The following is an 18,707-nucleotide window of genomic DNA, read 5'->3' as shown; positions in this document are numbered from 1 at the left end:
TAGTAAATATTCAGCTGTTGCGGCCAATCAAAAGTGAAAGATCCAAACTTAAATGAATTGTAAGTATCCATTAATCCTCATTCATCAATTTGAAAAAGCTACACAGAGGTCTTTAAGGACAAAAGTGTCCTTGTCAAAAAAAAATTGTCATAAAAATTTAGATATTTTAGTAGTGGGATGTGATGAAAAATGAATCTAATTAATTACAGGGTTTGTAGTAAATTAATCATAATTTTTGTCAAATCGCAATATTTGACGCACAAAGTAAAGTTTTTCACTTCAAATAAATTTTGGTTGACAGATAAATCAATGAATAGACAAATACATATTTAAACATTTTTTAATTTAAAAATGGGATGTATAGAAAAAGTGATTTTGATGGTATACAGTCTGGATTTATTACATTTTTCCACTGTATGGCACCTAACATAAGCATAAGTAGTTTAAGGAACTTTAAAAAGTTTGAAATCCATAAAATAATTCTGTTTTCATTAGTTCCTGGATCTGATAAATGGTGTAATTTAAAAAATAATCCCAGCCCTAATATATTTATATCTCTTTCCACTTTCACCGAGTCAGTCCTGATCCTATTGACTAATTTTGTATTCATTATTAGGATTTGAACCCTTTAAATGCCAGTTTATTTACATGTTGTTACTGTTGTTTTCAATGCAAAAAAATTGATACAGTGATTTATTTTCCCTATAATAGGTGCTAAGTGGAAAATTCTCCTTTTTTTGGCTAATATCACAGTAAAACTGTTTATCACTCAATTTCCCCCATTCAACACATTTTCTCAGTAAGAGGGAGTTAAAGGGTATTTATCATAGTCTCTATATACCTACACCTTTATACTATGAATTGTGCTTATCTTTGACCGATTAAACTCTATTATTGTTTTTTCTACATGTTCATCATATAAACCCTGTCAGCAGAAACATCGTCCCAGATCTATAATAGAAGTGTGACTGTCCATTCAGAAGTGCATGTGCCCAACTAAAGACTACAGTCAACTAAGGTTAAAAACGAAAGGTTATAGGTAGCACAAGATACTAAATCTGCAATATGACGAATCTTCTCTGAGACACTAATAGCTATTCTTCACATTTATAAGCCTTGTTTAACAGAAAATAATAGATAGATTGATACGTTTATTGATCCCGCGATGGCAAAATTTACAGTGTAACAGCAGCAAATAGAAAAAAGTAATTAGCAAGAGCAGCACACAATGCATATAGATATACAGTGCCTTGCGAAAGTATTCGGCCATCTTGAACTTTTCTACCTTTCGCCACATTTCAGGCTTCAAACATAAAGATATAAAATTTTAATTTTTTGTCAAGAATCAACAACAATTGGGACACAATCGTGAAGTGGAATGAAATTTATTGGATATTTTATACTTTTTAACAAATAAAAAACTGAAAAGTGGGGTGTGCAATATTATTCGGCCCCTTTACTTTCAGTGCAGCAAACTCACTCCAGAAGTTCAGTGAGGATCTCTGAATGATCCAATGTTGTCCTAAATGACTGATGATGATAAATAGAATCCACCTGTGTGTAATCAAGTCTCCGTATAAATGCACCTCTGTGATAGTCTCAGGGTTCTGTTCAAAGTGCAGAGAGCATCATGAAGACCAAGGAACACACCAGGCAGGTCCGAGATACTGTTGTGGAGAAGTTTAAAGCCGGATTTGGATACAAAAAGATTTCCCAAGCTTTAAACATCTCAAGGAGCACTGTGCAAGCAATCATATTGAAATGGAAGGAGTATCAGACCACTGCAAATCTACCAAGACCCGGCCGTCCCTCTAAACTTTCACCTCGAACAAGGAGAAGACTGATCAGAGATGCAGCCAAGAGGCCCATGATCACTCTGGATGAACTGCAGAGATCTACAGCTGACGTGGGAGAGTCTGTCCGTAGGACAACAACCAGTCGTACACTGCACAAATCTGACCTTTATGGAAGAGTGGCTAAAAGAAAGCCATTTCTCAAAGATATCCATAAAAAGTCTCGTTTGAAGTTTGCCACAAGCCACCTGGGAGACACACCATACATGTGGAAGAAGGTGCTCTGGTCAGATGAAACCAAAATGGAACTTTTTGGCCACAATGCAAAACGATATGTTTGGCATAAAAGCAACACAGCTCATCACCCTGAACACACCATCCCCACTGTCAAACATGGTGGTGGCAGCCTCATGGTTTGGGCCTGCTTTTCTTCAGCAGGGACAGGGAAGATGGTTAAAATTGATGGGAAGATGAATGGAGCCAAATACAGGACCATTCGGGAAGAAAACCTGTTGGAGTCTGCAAAAGACCTGAGACTGGGACGGAGATTTATCTTCCAACAGGACAATGATCCAAAACATAAAGCCAAATCTACAATGGAATGGTTCACAAATAAACGTATCCAGGTGTTAGAATGGCCAAGTCAAAGTCCAGACCTGAATCCAATCGAGAATCTGTGGGCAGAGCTGAAGACTGCTGTTCACAAACGCTCGCCATCCAACCTCACTGAGCTCGAGCTGTTTTGCAAGGAAGAATGGGCAAGAATTTCAGTCTCTGGATGTGCAAAACTGATAGAGACATACCCCAAGCGACTTGCAGCTGTAATTGCAGCAAAAGGTGGCGCTACAAAGTATGAATGCAAGGGGGCCGAATAATATTACACGCCCCACTTTTCAGTTTTTTATTTGTTGAAAAAGTTTAACATATCCAATAAATTTCGTTCCACTTCACGATTGTGTCCCACTTGTTGTTGATTCTTGACAAAAAATTAAAATTTTATATCTTTATGTTTGAAGCCTGAAATGTGGCAAAAGGTTGAAAAGTTCAAGGGGGCCAAATACTTTCACAAGGCACTGTAATTCCTAACTTAACACTTAAAAATTGTAGTTTTTAATGTTTTCTACCAGATTGTGTCATTTGTCTATTTTTGGCCAAAGGAAAAATTTCATGTAATATTCTTCGTTTCCAATAGGGGGCATATGATGGCTTACTGCCCTCCAATGGAGTAAATGAATGACACAATTTTGACATAGGTGTGATCTTAAAGCTCGTGTCCGAAGTTTGAATCGCAGCGTCTCCCAAAACACTGTTGGTCCCACCCACCCTCCCTCTGATTTCGCCCCTTTATTTGTGCACGCGCGCAGTACCTGACAGGAGTGCCCGGAGTGCTGCAGCATCTTGCCTGTTTTGCTGTTTTCCACTCTTCTACATTTAGTACATTTAGTAAATAATAAAGGAATTACGTTAGAATTCTGTATTGAGTCTAACTTGTCCTAATACCAAAATAACATGAATCTGCTAGGACGAACGAGTAAAGTTTCAATATGTGATTACACTCGTGTATCCCTCTCGAAGGCGTTGTTTATCAAACTTAGTGCATTTACGCATGTATATGTGTTACATTGTTTATTTATTTCTATCTAGAGTTCAGAATTGCATGACTCCTCTGACGAAGAGTATGTCCCAGGCGCCCCAACATCTTCCTCCAGAGGTCGGGCATCTAAACGAAGCCGTCAGGCGGGCTATGGAGGCCGTGGTCGGGGAGCAACGCGAGCACCCCGAGCCAAAAAACGTCCTGCAGTCTCTTGGCCTGACAAGAGACTGCAACTTTTCTGGAAGTTGCTGATCCCTGATGCTCTCTCCTCCACAAGCAAAACAAATGTGCGCGCGGTTGCGTAGTGCGTAGCTCGCCCACCTCTGCATGGGCTTGCTTGCTGTGCGCGTAACCGTTGATTGACAGCATGACAAAGCTGAAGCTCGAACTTGATTGGTCGGCAGCGACCGGCGCTTTTTGGAATAACATGGGGGTCTATGAGAAGAAGGCGGAGCTCAAGAATAAATTTTCATATCGCGTCATACTAACATTGTATTATAGTATCGAACTAGACTAACACATTTAAGCTTTGTTAAACAATGATACATAAATTGAAAACAAACGGAAACTCCGGACACGAGCTTTAAGGATGTCAGATAATGAAAATTGTGTCTGTGTATGAAATTGCAGCACAAAAATGTATTTGAAAGAGAGAGAAATCAATTGTTGCATCTTAGATCCAGCTTGCAGTGAATTTCTGCTGATGCAGGTTATTGAGAGTTGAGTGTCCCAGGCAAACTTGATTTTGATCCCCATGTTGAAAGCACCTGTAACTTTGTTCTTTTCATAGAAAATGCCACACACACAACTACACAATAGCCCTTACACACTCAAATATCTACTTTCTAAAAAGAAAACATCACAGGACACCTTGCCGAGGTCAAAGATGCAGCTGCAGGAAACGAAAACAAACTCCAACATTGTTTATAAATCTGTCCTGGACTTCATGCAGGTGCAGTCAGTGCTAATGCTAGACTAGCCTAACAGTTCCCAGATCATTTCTTCTCTGGCAAGATGGCATCCATCCATCCATCCATCCATCCATTCTCTATGCACCGCTTTATCCTCAGTAGGGTCGCAGGGGGTGCTGGAGCCTATCCCAGCTGACTCGGGCGAAGACAGGTTACACGCTGGACAGGTCACCAGTCTGTCGCAGGGCTACATATACAGACAAACAATCACACTCACATTCACACCTACGGGCAATTTAGAGTAACCAATTAACCTCAGCATATTTTTAGACTGTGGCAGGAAGCCGGAGTACCGGGAGAAAACCCACGCATGCACAGGGAGAACATGCAAACTCCATGCAGAAAGAGCCCAGGCCCAGGCCGGGATTTGAACCGGGGATCTTCTTGCTGCAAGGCAGAAGTGCTAACCACTATTGCTCTGTGCAGCCCTGGCAAGATGGCAAGAAGGTCATATTCACTGCTTCAAGCACATGACTCTGTGGTGTGATCAGAGAGCAAAGATGGGGAGAAATCCTCTGCACTTGAAGAGACACCTTCTACCCACAATGAGGACACATCCTCTCCTGAAGATGAGGACACATCCTCTCCTCAAGATGAGGACACATCCTGTCCTGAAGATGAGGACACATCCTGTCCTGAAGATGAGGACACATCCTGTCCTGAAGATGAGGACACATCCTGTCCTGAAGATGAGGACACATCCTCTCCTAAAGATGAGGACACATCCTCTCCTAAAGATGAGGACACATCCTCTCCTAAAGATGAGGACACATCCTCTCCTAAAGATGAGGACACGTGTGTCGATGAGCAGCTTGTTACATTCAAATGTCGCTGTGGATTTCGCCAATAAATGCCCAGCAAGCGTTAGGTCACTTACAAGAACAGCGTTAAAATGTGGGTCACCTGTGATATGGCAATCTCATATGCCTGGAGGATGCAGATTTACATGGGAAAACCCCGTGGTAGTTCCCAGGAAGTCAACCAGGCAATGAAGGCTGTACTCCAACTGACAGCAGGGCTCCAAGGACATACTGTCACTTCTTACAACTTCTTCACTTCGTTCGTCTTGGCAGAAGAACTCCTCAGAAGAAAACTGGCTCTGGTTGACACAATCAGGAGAAACAAACCAGAGCTACCTCTCCAACTCCTCCAGCTGTGGAAGGTAGATTCTGTCATCTGTCTTTGCTTCACCAAAACTACCATGGTGATGTCCTACATGCCCAAGCAAGGGAAGAATGTGCTTCTTTTCAGCACAAAGCACAGGGAACCATCAGTCAGCAACGGGGAAAAGAGGAAGCCTGCAGCAATCCTGGACTGCAGTAGGTGCAAAGGCAGTATGGATAATCTAGACAAGATTGTTGGCACCTACAGTTGTCGGACAGGAAAACCAGCCGCTGGCCACTAGCTCTCTTCTAAAAACTCCTGGATATCTCGGTATACAATGCCTTTGTCCTGTGGAAATCAGTCCATCCTGAGTGGGAGTCCTCTAAACCTTCCAGTGTTCCTGGAAGAGCTGGGGCACATGCTGGTGTCCCCAGAAACTGCAAGATGGCCTTGTCCTCCACGCTCAAAAGCCATTGCTACCATTGTTGCTGGGATACAGCAGTCAGAGTCAGATCGTGACCCACAGGCCACCAGCAAAATGAGAAGAAGGTGTGAACTGTGCACCTTCAGAAGAAGAACAGCATCCACACTTGCTCCAGCTGCAGAAAGTGTGTCTGCAAAGACCACTCTATTGTGGTTTGCACATCCTGCCACTGTTGAGCATGCACACACACACACATGCATGCACGTACACACACACACTCACTCACTCATTGAAACACACTATTTAACGTTCACACACGCCCTGCTTTAGTTCTCTTGTTCTCTATCAAAGTCCATGTTGTTGTTCAAAGTAAACAAGTCCTGTGCTTTATTTCTCAAATCAAGGTTTCACGGCCTCCGGGCTGTCGGCCAGGAAGAGCGAGGAAATAGCGGATTTGATAGATTTATTTTCAAAGACACTGAAGTCGGCTCTTTTTGATAGCTGAGAGGCCTTGAATATTGTTGGACTGCTGCAGGAACCACTGGAATGGAGACAGCTCTTCATCTCCCAGATTATCCAGGATGTCTTTGAGCACAAAGAGGGTTAAAATGCTGAAGCTGAATGAAATTTTGGATTTTATGGTCAGGACTGATTCTAATTTTAAAACTTAACTGTTGAAAGTAGAAAATAATGTTAATATGTTGTATTTTTTACAGCATTTTGTCAAAACAGGGGGTGGCCATTTTTGGCCACAAACATGCTGAGTAGGAGTTTTTGTTCTTTTTTGTCACTGCACAAACAAATTAATGATCCATAAAAACCATTGATACTCCTAATTATTGACAAACATTTACCTTCAATTATTATTGGAAAATTAACCAGGCAGCATGTATTATTTTTATTAAAAAAGGGATTTTGTGCTTTTCTCTCTTTATAAATCATTAGCATTATGTTTGATTACAGGCATTTAAAGGGTTAAAATTCTGAATTTGATTGAAATTTTGGTTTTCATGGACAGAACTGATGCAAATTAAAAAAATCAAGTTGGTTAAAGTGGAAAAATATTTTAATATATAGTAATTTTAAAGCATTTTGAGAATGCAAACGGGGTGGCCATTTTTGGGGTGGCCACGAACAAGCTGAGTGTGAGTTTTTTTATGATGCATAAAAATCATTGACACTGTTCATTATTGACACATTTAGCTGCAATTATGGTTAAAAATAAATCAGGTAGCATGTATTGTTGAGTGTGAGTTTTATCTAATTTGCTCTCTCTGCTCAAAAATAATAATGCATCATAATCAGTGTTGCTGTTAATCGATTATTTTTTGTTCTCCTGCAGAGCCTTGGATGACATCCAGGAGAGCATTATAGAGCTGCAGTACTACAGAGCCAGCATCTTTAAAGGGTCAGCAGAAGAGAAGAAGCGAAAAATTGTTGAAAATGGAGGCCGCACCAGATGTTAGGACACAAGTGAGACTTTTGAGTCTTCACTGTTGCATTTTTTTGAAGAAAACATTCTCTTCAATTATTTTAGTTTTGGTTCATAGTTAACAGCCTAACAATCCAGTGTTTGAATATGATTAATGTAGAGGCTCCATCAAAGGGAACAAGATTCTAGCAACAGTTAAAGGAAAGATACTTTCCCAAGTTTCAAGGAGGAACATTTGGAGGTGACCTGTGGTATTTATGTTTTGTTTTTATTTAGATGGAGATATTGATTTTCATTTTTTCTTGTTCAAATGAAACAAAATAAATTCAGTGATCTCTGACAAAACAATTTCGTCCATGTCATTATTTTTGTGTAGTGCATTGATATCTGAAAAATTCTTAAATTACACAAATATTTTGCTAAATTTATTTATTTTTGATTGTGGTGTTTATGGACACTATTGGCCCGTAGTCCAATAAAACATTGGAAAAGCTCATTTTTCTTTTCTTCTCAAATACATATTAATGCAGAAGAACAACACTAATGCTTTTCACAGAAACAACAGATGCATTATCTTCCATTTTTACAATTGCATTAACTTCTGTGTTGTACTTCAGCCTCTTGGTCAGTGACCAATTGTCTCTCAGCAGCGGTTGATAACTTGCATTTTTTTATTCCTGATTGTTGCTGACAACTGTACCGTGCACCTGTACACTAAAAAATATGTTTTGTTGAATTTGCTCAATTTTATTATGTCAAGTGGTTGCATGAAATAAACTGATTTAAATTCAAATAAAAAAATTAAACTAATATTTTTTCAGTAAAATTAAATAGATTTGGTTAAGTATTTTTTCAACCACTATGAGCAAATTCAAGTCATATTTCATTAGTAATTTCAATTAAGCCCATTTTAAATGCACTTGAGTAAATAATGCTTGCTTTCAATGAGCTCATTCATCCATCCATCCAGTCTCTATTGTTCGCCAGTCTAGCCTTCTTTAACCCTTACCTCAGGTTAAATCTGGTCCAGCTCTCCGTTTAAAGGGTTAGATTCTATCTGCCTATTAGTATTCCACCTAACAGGTTTCAGCAGAATAATTAAGCTGGAGTCGAGAGACACTCGCCCAGGTTCTGACTGCCTTGCATCCGAACGTCTCACCCCTCTTATCTGATAAATGCTATCCCACTAAGCAGCCTTTTGAAGTAGTAGAATCGATTTATCAATCACGTTCGTTATCGGTCAGCTTCTCTCTAAGGACTTGCATGCACTTGGTGCTATTCCTGGGTTCATTTTAGAGGTTTGGAAGGGACTAACCTCAGGGGTAATGTTTAAACACTCTCACTTTGGACTAAGTAACCTTTAAGAACCATTGGATTGAATGCACACAATCAACTTAACTTTTTACCACTATGCAGAATCAGTGGTTTATAATAATTTCATTAGGCTTCTCTTTAAATGCAGTAAAGCGTTTTATTAAGCAAATTTAGCAAGGGCACAGCATCAATTCATGATTAAACAATTAATTATTTCTGATTAAAAATTATACTAAAGTAACTAAATTGAGCGTACCTGACAATCTTCTCTAATTATTAAATTTAGGAGAGAGAGCGAACAGCGTGGCCACTACCGTATCACTCGGTCTTGACTTGTGTCTGGGAGGAGTCCTCAGTTGTCCAGAGGACTCAGTACGATGTCTTCTTGGCGGACAAAAGGATCTTATCCCTCGGCAGGGGGAGTGGAGGAGTCCTGTAAGCCAATCGTGGTCTGGCAGTTATCTCTGGAATCGGCCGGAACGTTAGTGCTTACGCCCCAGCTGTCTTCTCTGTAGTATGGTGGTGATGGAAAACCCTCGTCTGTTCAGGCTGTGGTGGGTCACTGGATCTCCCAGCCCCGGGGAGGGGAACAGCCCAGTGCTGTTGCCTCCTTTGCCTCTTCGGGGGTAGTCGGTTCTTCCCTCTATTGGTCTCTTCTGGATAACTGCAGAACCTCTTAGGACTCTCCGTTTGGCAGAGTGTGGTCTTCACTTGTTGAACAAAGTCAGAAAAAGACTTTGCTTCCAACGATGTCCTCAGCGATCTCTGGAGCCTAAGTCCCGCGTTGTCTTCCCGTCTCTAGGGCAATAGAGGAAGGTGAAGATTCTTCAGAACTCCGACCAAGTTCCCTTTGCAGCTCTTCTGGCAGCTCCGGCGAACATCTCCCGTTCTGTGCTTGTGGCTCTGCCTTTTTATCTCTCTCTCCTTACACACAAAACTGGCTAGGTACGCCGTCTAACTTAGGCAATCAACTTGTTGTCACATACAGCAGTAATACACAAGTCATGTTGTTACAGCAAATACACAGTGTCCACATTCTGTTTAACACGCACACATTTCAACAGATCCTTCTGGGTTTTCCCTAACTTCCCCTTTTTCTGAGGAGGTTGCTGTGTCGTCACTGTGGCTGCCGAGTCATGGTGATTGTTGTTCTCTGCACTTCTGCTTTTGTAAGGCTTACACACACAGAGCCTGTCAGGCCTGCACACACACATACAGAACCTAAACAAGGATTACTTTACACAGAATCACTTCTTAAATCATTCTTCTTGATCTTAAACATAATAAATCATCTGTATCATCACTTTAATCAAATCAAATCAACATTCTAGAAAATATACTGTTCAGCAAGCATAATTATGTGGTTAACTTATAATGTTTCTTTATTTGTCTGCTTCAAAACCTTTGTTACCTTAGGGCCATAATGAGCCTGAGTCCTTTCTGAGACCTCAACATCTGCATCTTACTTGACACTATACACCGCTTTATCCTCACTAGGGTCGCAGGGGGTGCTGGAGCCTAGCCCAGCTGACTCGGGCAAAGGCAGGGGACGCCCTGGACAGGTCGCCAGTCTGTCGCAGGGCTACATATACAGACAAACAATCACACTCATATTCACACCTACGGACAATTTAGAGTCATCAATTAACCTCAGCATATTTTGGACTGTGGGAGGAAGCCGGAGTGCCTGGAGAAAACCCACGCATGCACAGGGAGAACATGCAAATTCCATGCAGAAAGATCCCGGGCTCAGGCTGGGACTCGAACCAGGGATCTTCTTGCTGCAAGGCGAAAGTGCTAACCACTATTGCTCTGTGCAGCCCTGAGTTAATTCAAATCAATTAAATTGCTTAATTACTGAAAAAATAAAACTTCACATTCTGTTAAAATAAGTTCTGGCACATATTTAAGTGCAATCTTTAAACTAATAATATGAAAATAAAGTGCTCCTGATCTGAGACCAGATTTGTTTGGTCCCAGAAGTCACAGTAATGTAACTATGGTTATCCTAGAATGGCTCACAGGAAGGAAAACAAAAAGCACAGCTCTTCTGGCTCTGATACAATACACTGCAAAGACTTCCACTAAATAAAAAGCTGAACAAAATTAAATACTATGCATGCAAACAAATACCGTGACTAGGGGAATATTGGAGTGTTGGCCTGGAGCAGGAGAACAAACAACAGGACTGGCGATCCTTTGTTGCTGCCCCGTCAGGTAGAACGGGAAGGCTACAAGTAAATTTAGCATGTTGCACTTAAGTCTGTACAAATACTCTCTTTTGGGTAGGCCAGGTTCAGTGCATAGATTACTCCAAGCATCACTGTGCAAGCTTGGACTGCAGATCCAATGTTGTCCAGGATTATCAGCCCCTCAACAAAAATTCCAATGTCATCATATTGTCCACTCTCTCCACCCTCCTTTTGATCACATAAATGCCCATAGTGGCCACTTGCATGTCTCTCTGGATGCCATTTCCCTCAGTGTCCAGTATATTGAAACGGTGAATAAGAAAAAGAAAAACACTTGAATGTCCTAAAAATCATATTCAGTGACTTTGGTTTGGAACGTGTGTCGTTCAGATCACATGTTTTGTCTTTTTTTTTTCTTTGGAGTGTGTGTAGTTCCAAACATAGGTATGCACAACACAAGAAACAGCAGTGTAGCTGGACACTTGTGGAGGTGTGTGTTGCGGACATGGTGAGCAGAGAAGACAGAGAGGATGTGCATGTGGTATTGTGTCGGTCTGCTGTGTGGGAGCACCTTGAATTTAGGGTGACTCAGTTAATACACTCTTGATCCCATACCCCAAACCTGAGAAGCTAGTTCTGGTTTTATTTTTATGTATGCATGCCTTTAGAAGTGTATGAATAAAATGCAGTGTTTCAAATAGGATCAACAGTTTCCTTGTTCAAATTTTATAGAAAAAGTCACTGAATCTTTTCAGAACTGCACATTAACAAAGTAGTCAATGTTCACTTACAGAGATAAGACACCATAAGAAACATTCTCACTTCTCAACTTTTATATATTGCACTGCCACAGCAGTGTATCATTTTACACACAAGAACCTTCTGTCAGACATGACAGAGACCAGTGGCTTGTCATTGTAAAGGACATGTATTCTAGAAGTTTAAACGTAGTTACAAACAGCACTGACAAAAAAAGTGATTACAATGACTTATGCACTCGTAGATGTGATGTCTCTCATTATCAGACAAAGAGACAAAGTGCCTTGAGGACTGCTGCCCTTTTCAGATGAACATCACTTGTAGCCTGTGTAAAGAGATTCCATTGAGTGACATTGACAATATTTTTAAATCCTTAAATAGCAACAATAAATGAATTAACAACCCTCTGGTAAAGTAAAACAGTATACAATGACTCCTAATAGGGATGGAAAGGTTTATGAAAAATATCCAAATCATTCGGTTCACCTGACTTTGGTTTGGAACATGTGTCGTTCAGATCACATGTTTTGTCTTTTTTTTTTTCTTTGGAGCGTGTGTAGTTCCAAACATAAGTATGCACAACACAAGAAACAGCAGTGTAGCTGGACACTTGTGGAGGTGTGTGTTGCGGACATGGCGAGCAGAGAAGACAGAGAGGATGTGCATGTGGTATTGTGTCGGTCTGCTGTGTGGGAGCACCTTGAATTTAGGGTGACCTATGATCATGGTACCATAAATGCATCTGCCGCATATTTTAAGTCATGGTCCTGAATAAAGTTTCTGAGAGCAATTATCACTGTTCATAGCTGCTAAAGGTGGACAATGGCATCTGTAACTGGGTCTACAACTTTTTTTTAACTTTTTATTTTGCCATTTTCCAAACAGTTACATTAACACAAACTAAACATAAAAACAAAAACTATAACATACTGGGGGAGATTTTCCATGTTCATAGACATTTTCTCTTTCTTCTTCTTCTTTTTAACATAGTACGTCGTTACTGGGATTTTGCCATGAATGCAGTCCATTTCTGCCACTTTAATTCCAAGTCAAAAAATTCAATTTTTCCATGGTGTATATTTCTTCAACAATGTCCAGCCATTGGTGAGGTTTAGGAGGGTCACTTTTCAGCCAGTTTCTTGTCAAGGCCTTTTTGATAGCAATGGTTAGGATTTTAAAGAAGTAAAAGTATCTTTCTTTTCAAGTGTTTCTCCAGATATACAATTCATGGGTCTCGGGGTAGTTTTATGTTAAAGATTTCCTCCATTATTTGTATGACGTTGTTTGTTAGAGTTGAATTTGTAAATACATTTATCATAATCGAGCCTTAGAGCATTAACTGTGTGTGCATAGTATTTTACATGACTATTTTTATAGAATACCACTCACTCATTTCTATCTGCACATATCTCTCCCTCTCTCTCTCTCCCTAGTCTCCATATCCCAGTATATTTCCACTCTTTCAGCTTAGCACACCCCCTTGTGTAACTTGACCTATTTCTTATCTTATGCCATGTCTTCATTTCTGCTCATGTATAAAATAAACCTTGTATGGGAGCAGTCTTTGTAGCTCACACTAATGTGTCTTGTTACACTGTGCTGTGTTACCCTTGCAAGTAAAATTACAGTCTCCGTGTTTTTCTGATTTGGTGAATATCTTCTTATGTTATGTGGGAGCTCTCAGCGGAGCTTCTCTCTGACATATAACTTGGTCCTTCGAGCCGGATCCGAGGATTCCTTCCCGACGTCGAGGAGAGCCGACATCGAAGTCTGTCGACAGCGATCGTCGCCAAGCAGCGAGATCTGAAAATCCTGGGACGTGAATTCGTGGCCAGGTCGGTGAAAAGAAAAGCGGTCCCTCGGCGCTTGGTGTGAATCCAAGGATCCGTTCCAGGAAGTGACACCGATCAGAACCACGGGTGAGAAAGAGAGAATTCTTTGGTTAGGTTTCGCCGTAATGAAACGATAAAAAGGCCGTGAAATGTGAATAAAATGGTGCCACTGGCAGGTCTGCCGTAAGAGACTAAGGTTTAGGGTTTAGCCGTAATGAAACCGGGCACAAGTGTACACGGGTGAATGTGAAGTGTGATTGGGAAATTCAAGCACATTATAAGGTCTAGAGTACCTTGCTGAATTTCTAGTTTATTATTTTCCTTGTTGTTGACGACGTACTGGTGACAAGGGGATTAAGGGCGAGCTAGACTCATAAAAACTAACACCACTGCAGCTTATCTGCAGTAGAAGGATGTGTTAGTGTCCTCCCGTTGTCTCGTGCCAGAGAACTCAACAACAAGCAGCTATGGGACAAAAAGTATTAGAAGGCGATGAGAAGTTTATGGAAGGATATGTGGAAGAATCAGGAAAAATAAGTCAAAAAAGATGGAGAAAGAAACATAATTTCTCAGGCAAATTAGATGAGAGAGACATCTTAGAACTCCAAACTAAACTAAAAACTGAAATCCTTCAGATAAAGAGTGAAAAGAAAAAAAAAGAAGCACAGAAAGGATGCCAATACACCTGGGAACCGAAGGAGCTGTTCGAGGGAGACCGAAGTCTGTGCACAGCCCCCTGGCACTAGGTTCGGGGACGAAAGCCCTCCGCGGTTGAATTCCACGTTGGCTGGTTACACCTTGTCTGGGTTCTGCGGGGTTCCAGGTTGACGGCATCCGAACAAAGCGCTTTAGGAAAGTGAAGTCCTGAGCTAAGAGAAGCCAAAACTTACAGTAGGAAAGTGAAGTCCTGAGCTAGGAAAAGCTGAAAACTTACAAAACGTGTGCATGTGTAAAACTGTGAGTGTGAAAGGACTGGTCAGTGATTGAAGCAGTGGACAGCCTGAAACCTATCGGTGTGAACGTACGGCTGTTGTCAGTTGAAGTAAATCACTAAGTGTGAGCAGTCATTAAGATTTAGGAGGACTTTGTGAAAACTCTAAAACGACCTTTAGTCCTGATATAGGACCCCTAGTGGAAAACCGGACTAGCTAATAGAGCTGGCCTAGAAGCTTGTCTTCCAAGGGCTGAATTTTGGCTTATGACGCATTGTTTTTCACAAATTCTCAATAAAATAATTTTGAACAAAACAAAACAAAAATAATCAAGAAAAATTTCACTATAAGGCGATGCAAAATACATGGAACAGAAGCATCCAGATTCGATACAATTCTTGTCAGATTGGGAAAAGAAATATGAATTTAATAGCAAATTAACAGTAGGAGGCTGCACAGAGCTATTTACAAAATTAACTGCAAAACAACAAACTGATAAAAGAAATCAAAAGAAACTGAAAAACAGCTTCATTATGCAGAAATATGGCTGAAAGAAGCACAAAAAAAAGGAAATACAGCAACAAATAAAAAGAAGCTGAGGCCTGTGCAGCCAGAGCAGAAGGTGATAAGATAGTGTACAAAAACACAAAGACAACAACAACGATGGCCTGCTGCATCAGAGGCCGAAGGCGCCGCGGCAGCTGAAGCACCAGATAAATGACCCCCTCCCACCCTCCCACCCCATAACAAGGGTGACAGATCACAAACCGAAGGACTGAATTTACACATTTACACTGTTAATATAAACAAAATAGGAACAGAAAGAGAAGATAGGACAGCGAGCGTCTAATAACAAAATATCAAAATGATCACAATCAAAACTGTGAGGTGTGAGAAAATAGACCAAGGATTTATCATTTCTTCAGTGTCTCATGAAGAAATGCTCTTCTGTGTTGCAGAGATGAAACATTGTTTCCATTCAGTAGGGGGTTAACCTCCGACATCAATTGTGAACTGTATTACCATTCATTTAGCACAACATTGTCTCCATTCAGTCAAAATTAGACCAGCTTTTACATTGAATACTAGCTGCAATAACTTGATAATGTAACTCTTATTATGTGTTGGTAGCTTCGGATTTAAAACCAAGGTGTGAGTTTGTCTTTTGACATAGTTGCACTTACTATAAAAGTATGGTTTTAGTAACTAAGAATGATGTTACTGTGTTAATAAAAAAACTTTCCAACAAAAAGCAGACAAGAAGTATGAATTGAATTCAGAATATCTGCACCACATGTATTTCTCTTTTTCCATCCATCCATTTTCCTCCGCTTACCCGGGGCCAGGTCGCAGGGGCAGCAGGCGAAGCAGGTCGTTCCAAACGTCCCTCCCCCCAGCGATGCTTTCCAGCTCTTCCTGGGGGATCCCGAGGCGTTCCCAGGCCAGACGAGATATATAATCTCTCCAGCGAGTTCTGGGTCTGCCCCGGGGTCTCCTCCCAGACGGACGTGCTCGGAAAACCTCCAGAGGAAGTCTCCCCGGAGGCATCCGAATCAGGTGGCCAAACCACCTCAACTGGCTCCTTTCGATGCGAAGGAGCAGCGGCTCTACTCCGAGCTCCCTCCGGATGTCTGAGCGCCTCACCCTATCTCTAAGGCTGAGCCCAGTCACCCTACGGAGGAAGCTCATTTCGGCCGCTTGTATCCGCGATCTTGTTCTTTCGATCACTACCCAAAGCTCATGACCATAGGTGAGGGTTGGAACGTAGATGGACTGGTAAATCGAGAGCTTCGCCTTACGGCTCAGCTCCCTCTTCACCACGACGGTTCGGTACAATGCCCGCATTACTGCTGACGCCGCACCAATCCGCCTGTCCATCTCTCGCTCCATTTTCCCATCACTCGTGAACAAGATCCCGAGATACTTAAACTCCTTCGCTTGGGGAAGCAACTCCCCCCAACCCGGAGGAAGCACTCTCTGAGGTCCGGCAGAGAACCATGGCCTCGGACTTGGAGGTGCTGATCCGCATCCCTGCCGCTTCACACTCGGCTGCAAACAGCTCCAGTGCGTGCCGGAGGTCACGGTCTGAGGATGCCAACAAAACCACATCATCTGCAAAAAGCAGCAATGCGATCCTGAGGCTCCCAAACTGAAAACCCTCCCCACCACGACTGCGCCTTGAAATCCTGTCCATGAAAACCACAAACAGGATTGGAGACAAGGGGCAGCCCTGGCGGAGTCCAACACCCACCAGAAACGAGTCTGACTTAATGCCGAGTATGCGGACACAGCTCTCACTTTGGTTGTACAGGGACCGAATGGCCCGTAACAACGAGCCTTGGACCCCATACTCCCACAGTGCCCCCCACAAAGCCCCTCGGGGGACACAGTCGTAGGCCTTCTCCAGATCTACAAAGCACATGTAGACTGGCAGGTCATACTCCCATGACCCCCTCAGCAGCTCCACAAGGGTAAAGAGGTGGTCCGCTGTTCCACGACCGGGACGGAATCCGCATTGCTCCTCCTGAATCCGAGGTTCGACTATCGGTTGGATCCTCCCTTCCAGCACCCGAGAGTAAACTTTCCCGGGGAGGCTGAGAAGTGTGATACCGCGGTAGTTGGCACACATTCTCCGATCCCCCTTTTTAAAAATAGGGACCACCACCCCGGTCTGCCACTCCCCAGGTACTGTACCCGATGCCCACGTGACATTGCATAGACGTGTCAACCAAGACAGTCCAACAATGTCCAGAGCCTTCAGCATCTCAGGGCGAATCTCGTCCACACCTGGCGCCTTGCCACCGAGGAGCTTTTTAACTACCTCGGCGACCTCTGCCACGGATATGGACGCAGATACCCCCGAGTCTTCAGGCTCTGCCTCCTCCATAGAGGACGTGTTTACCGGGTTCAGGAGTTCCTCGAAGTGCTCTTTCCACCGCCCGACGATATCCCCAGTACGGGTAAACAGTTCTCCACCCCGACCATACACAGCCTGAGCGAAGCCCTGCCTCCCCTTCCTGAGGCGTCGAATGGTTTGCCAGAACTTCCCCGAGGTCGACCGAAAGTCCTTCTCCATGGCCTCCCCGAACTCCTCCCACACCCGAGTTTTAGCTTCCACAACTGCCGCAGCTGCCGCCCTTTTGGCCAGCCGGTACCTGTCAGCTGCTTCAGGAGACCCCCGAGCCAACCAGGCTCGAAAAGTCTCCTTTTTCAGCCTGACGACCTCCCTCACCGCTGGTGTCCACCAGCGGATCCTTGGATTGCCGCCGCGATAGGCACCAGTGACCTTCAGACCACAGCTCCTAACAGCTGCTTCTGCAATGGAGGCTTTGAACATGGACCACTCAGAATCCATGTCCCCAACCTCCCCCGGGATGCAGGTGAAACTCTTCCGGAGGTGGGAGTTGAAAACCCTACGGACAGGGTCCTCCGCCAGACGTTCCCAGTTCACCCGCACTACACGTTTGGGTTTACCAGGTCTGTCCGGCAGTCTTCCCCGCCATCGGATCCAACTCACCACCAGGTGGTGATCAGTTGACAGCTCTGCACCTCTCTTCACCCGAGTGTCCAAGACATACGGCCGCAGGTCTGATGATACGACTATAAAGTCGATCATCGACCTTTGGCCTAAGGTGCTCTGGTACCAAGTACACTTATGCGCAACCTTATGCTCTAACATGGTGTTTGTTATGGCCAAACCATGACTAGCACAGAAGTCCAATAACAAAACACCACTCGGGTTCAGATCGGGCAGGCCGTTCCTCCCAATCACCCCCCTCCAGGTTTCTCCATCGTTGCCCACGTGAGCGTTGAAGTCTCCCAGGAGAACTATGGAATCCCCGGGCGGTACCCCTTCCAGGACCCCACCCAGAGACTCCAAGAAGGCCGGATACTCTGAACTGCTGTTTGGCGCATAAGCACAGACAACAGTCAGAGTTTTCCCCCCTGCAACACGAAGTCGCAGAGAGGCGACCCTCTCGTTCTCCGGGGAGAACTCCAACAAAGCGACGCTCAGCCGGGGGCTTGTGAGTATCCCCACACCCGCCCGGCGCCTCTCTCCCTGGGCAACTCCGGAGTAGGAGAGAGTCTAACCCCTCTCCAGGATTCTGGTTCCAGAACCCTTGCTGTGCGTGGAGGCGAGCCCAACTATATCTAGCCGGTATCGCTCCACCTCCCGCACCAGCTCAGGTTCCTTCCCCGCCAGTGAGGTGATGTTCCATGTCCCCAGAGCTAGTCTACGCCACCAGGGGGCGGCACACCCAGGCGCCCGCTCCTGCCTACTGCCCGGTGGACATATCACCCGACCCCGACTTCCTGCCCTGTAGGTGGTGGGCCCACTGGGAGTATTTCTCTTTTTTCT

The 18,707-nt window shown here is 43.3% G+C and overlaps 1 protein-coding gene across 1 annotated transcript in view; it reads left to right on the top strand.

Annotated features, from left to right (window-relative positions):
- smfn (small fragment nuclease) overlaps positions 1–18,707 on the top strand; it is a 95,265-nt gene that overhangs the window by 56,897 nt on the left and 19,661 nt on the right. The window contains exon 7 of the mRNA XM_051937696.1: positions 7,229–13,502. Coding sequence (XP_051793656.1) covers positions 7,229–7,352 — 124 coding nt within the window. The 3' untranslated portion in view covers positions 7,353–13,502. The remainder of the gene's footprint in view (positions 1–7,228; positions 13,503–18,707) is intronic.

The sequence above is a fragment of the Acanthochromis polyacanthus genome, chromosome 17 (assembly GCF_021347895.1).
Source record: "Acanthochromis polyacanthus isolate Apoly-LR-REF ecotype Palm Island chromosome 17, KAUST_Apoly_ChrSc, whole genome shotgun sequence".
NCBI lineage: Eukaryota > Metazoa > Chordata > Actinopteri > Pomacentridae > Acanthochromis > Acanthochromis polyacanthus.
Note: the sequence above shows the minus strand (reverse complement) of the source record. Positions and strands in the feature narration are given on the sequence as shown.